Genomic DNA, 1,415 nt, shown 5'->3' on the forward strand with positions numbered 1-1,415 from the left:
TTGTACCCCCATAATATCCTAAAATTAAAAAAAATAAAACCAAGAAAGTACAATTATAACAAACTCTAGTTTGGATATAAATAAAATATTTAAACTTATAACAAACGCAAGAGCTGTAGGGCTGGAGAAATCCAAACAGCTCGACTAATTTTATGTGCAAGAATTTGTTTTTTTCCCGTCTACAAACGACTGCCACAGCTTAGGAAAACAACACAGCTCAGGTCACGATTCAGCGACGTGAAACGAGTCAGAGCGGGGCGCCCGCGCCCGCGCCCACCAGCCTGGGCGGGGCGAGGGCGGGCACTTCCTGGGCCTCTCTCTCATTCCATTGGCTGACAAGGCTCAGGGGGAGGGACTGAGTGGTCACCTGGCAGGAACCGGAAGGCAGGGTTATAAAGTCGAGGAAGCTGAGACCTGCGCTGAGTTTTCCTCTTCCCGTTCCTCTCGTCGCTGTCTTCAACCCCACCTCGATCCTGTTGTCCACCGGTCTTGCATTGCTTTCGCCATGGCCCTCAGCGATGCTGATGTGCAAAAGCAGGTGAGGAACTGGGGTTGGGTCTCGCAAAGCTGCGGCGTCCTTCCCTGCGGTGGTGAGCTGGAGCCCGGCTCAGGGAGGGCGGGGGCCTTGGGCAGCCCTGATGCTGTAGGAGGGTCCGCTACCCCAATTCCCCGGATCCTAGCGGCCTATTTTGCGGGACGGAGGTTTGCTGACGGGGGCGTTTGCCCTGCAGCTCATGTGACTTCTCGGGTCTTGCCCGCTGCCCATTTGGCCTGCGCGCCGCCTCCCTGAACACCCTGGCTCTTTCCTCCCACCTCTGCAGTCTCTATTTCCCCCGGCTATTCGCTGTGCTTAGTAGGACAGAGATCTGTGCAAGAACTGAAAACAGCCTCTTAACTGTTAACCCTGATGGAACGGCTCACGGTTTACGATAGAAAGAATCAGTGCCTAGGGGAGAGACCTTCCAACCAGTGTTCTTTTGAGGTCATTCACATTATGAACTGTTAATCTTTAGGTTGGGGGCATCTCTTCTATGATGAATTGTAATGGCTGGTCTCCCACTAGTTTGTATGTTAAAATTTGTCAAATGCATGATCTCTTTTTCTTACAGTTACGAGCCCCAGTGCCTAACAGTGGCACAAAGTAGGTGAGTCAGGATTTATGGAAAAAATTGTTATGGAAGTCATGAACCTACGTCAGTTTTGAAAGTGTATAATTATTCCTGGGAAACTCGTTTAGTTTTAAAAAATGTACCATACCTTCAAGTCTGTAGGTATTAGGAATATTATAATGCAAAATCCTCTCAGGGAAATATAGTGGCAGTTTATAATCCTATAACATGAGAAAAAGTGGTTTCCATTGTCCTGCCAATCGATATCCTGAAATCAGAGTCCTTGCATTTAGTAGTCATATTGTC

At 48.6% G+C, this 1,415-nt stretch overlaps 1 protein-coding gene across 1 annotated transcript in view; it reads left to right on the top strand.

The window, feature by feature from the left end:
* Positions 1-335: 335 nt before the first annotated feature.
* ATP6V1E1 (ATPase, H+ transporting, lysosomal 31kDa, V1 subunit E1) overlaps positions 336-1,415 on the top strand; it is a 22,495-nt gene continuing 21,415 nt past the window's right edge. Inside the window, exon 1 of the mRNA XM_012651042.1 lies at positions 336-538. Within this exon, the coding sequence (XP_012506496.1) occupies positions 506-538 (33 nt within the window). The 5' untranslated portion in view covers positions 336-505. The remainder of the gene's footprint in view (positions 539-1,415) is intronic.

This window comes from Propithecus coquereli, unplaced genomic scaffold, assembly GCF_000956105.1.
Source record: "Propithecus coquereli isolate 6110/MARCELLA unplaced genomic scaffold, Pcoq_1.0 Scaffold346, whole genome shotgun sequence".
Lineage (NCBI taxonomy): Eukaryota > Metazoa > Chordata > Mammalia > Primates > Indriidae > Propithecus > Propithecus coquereli.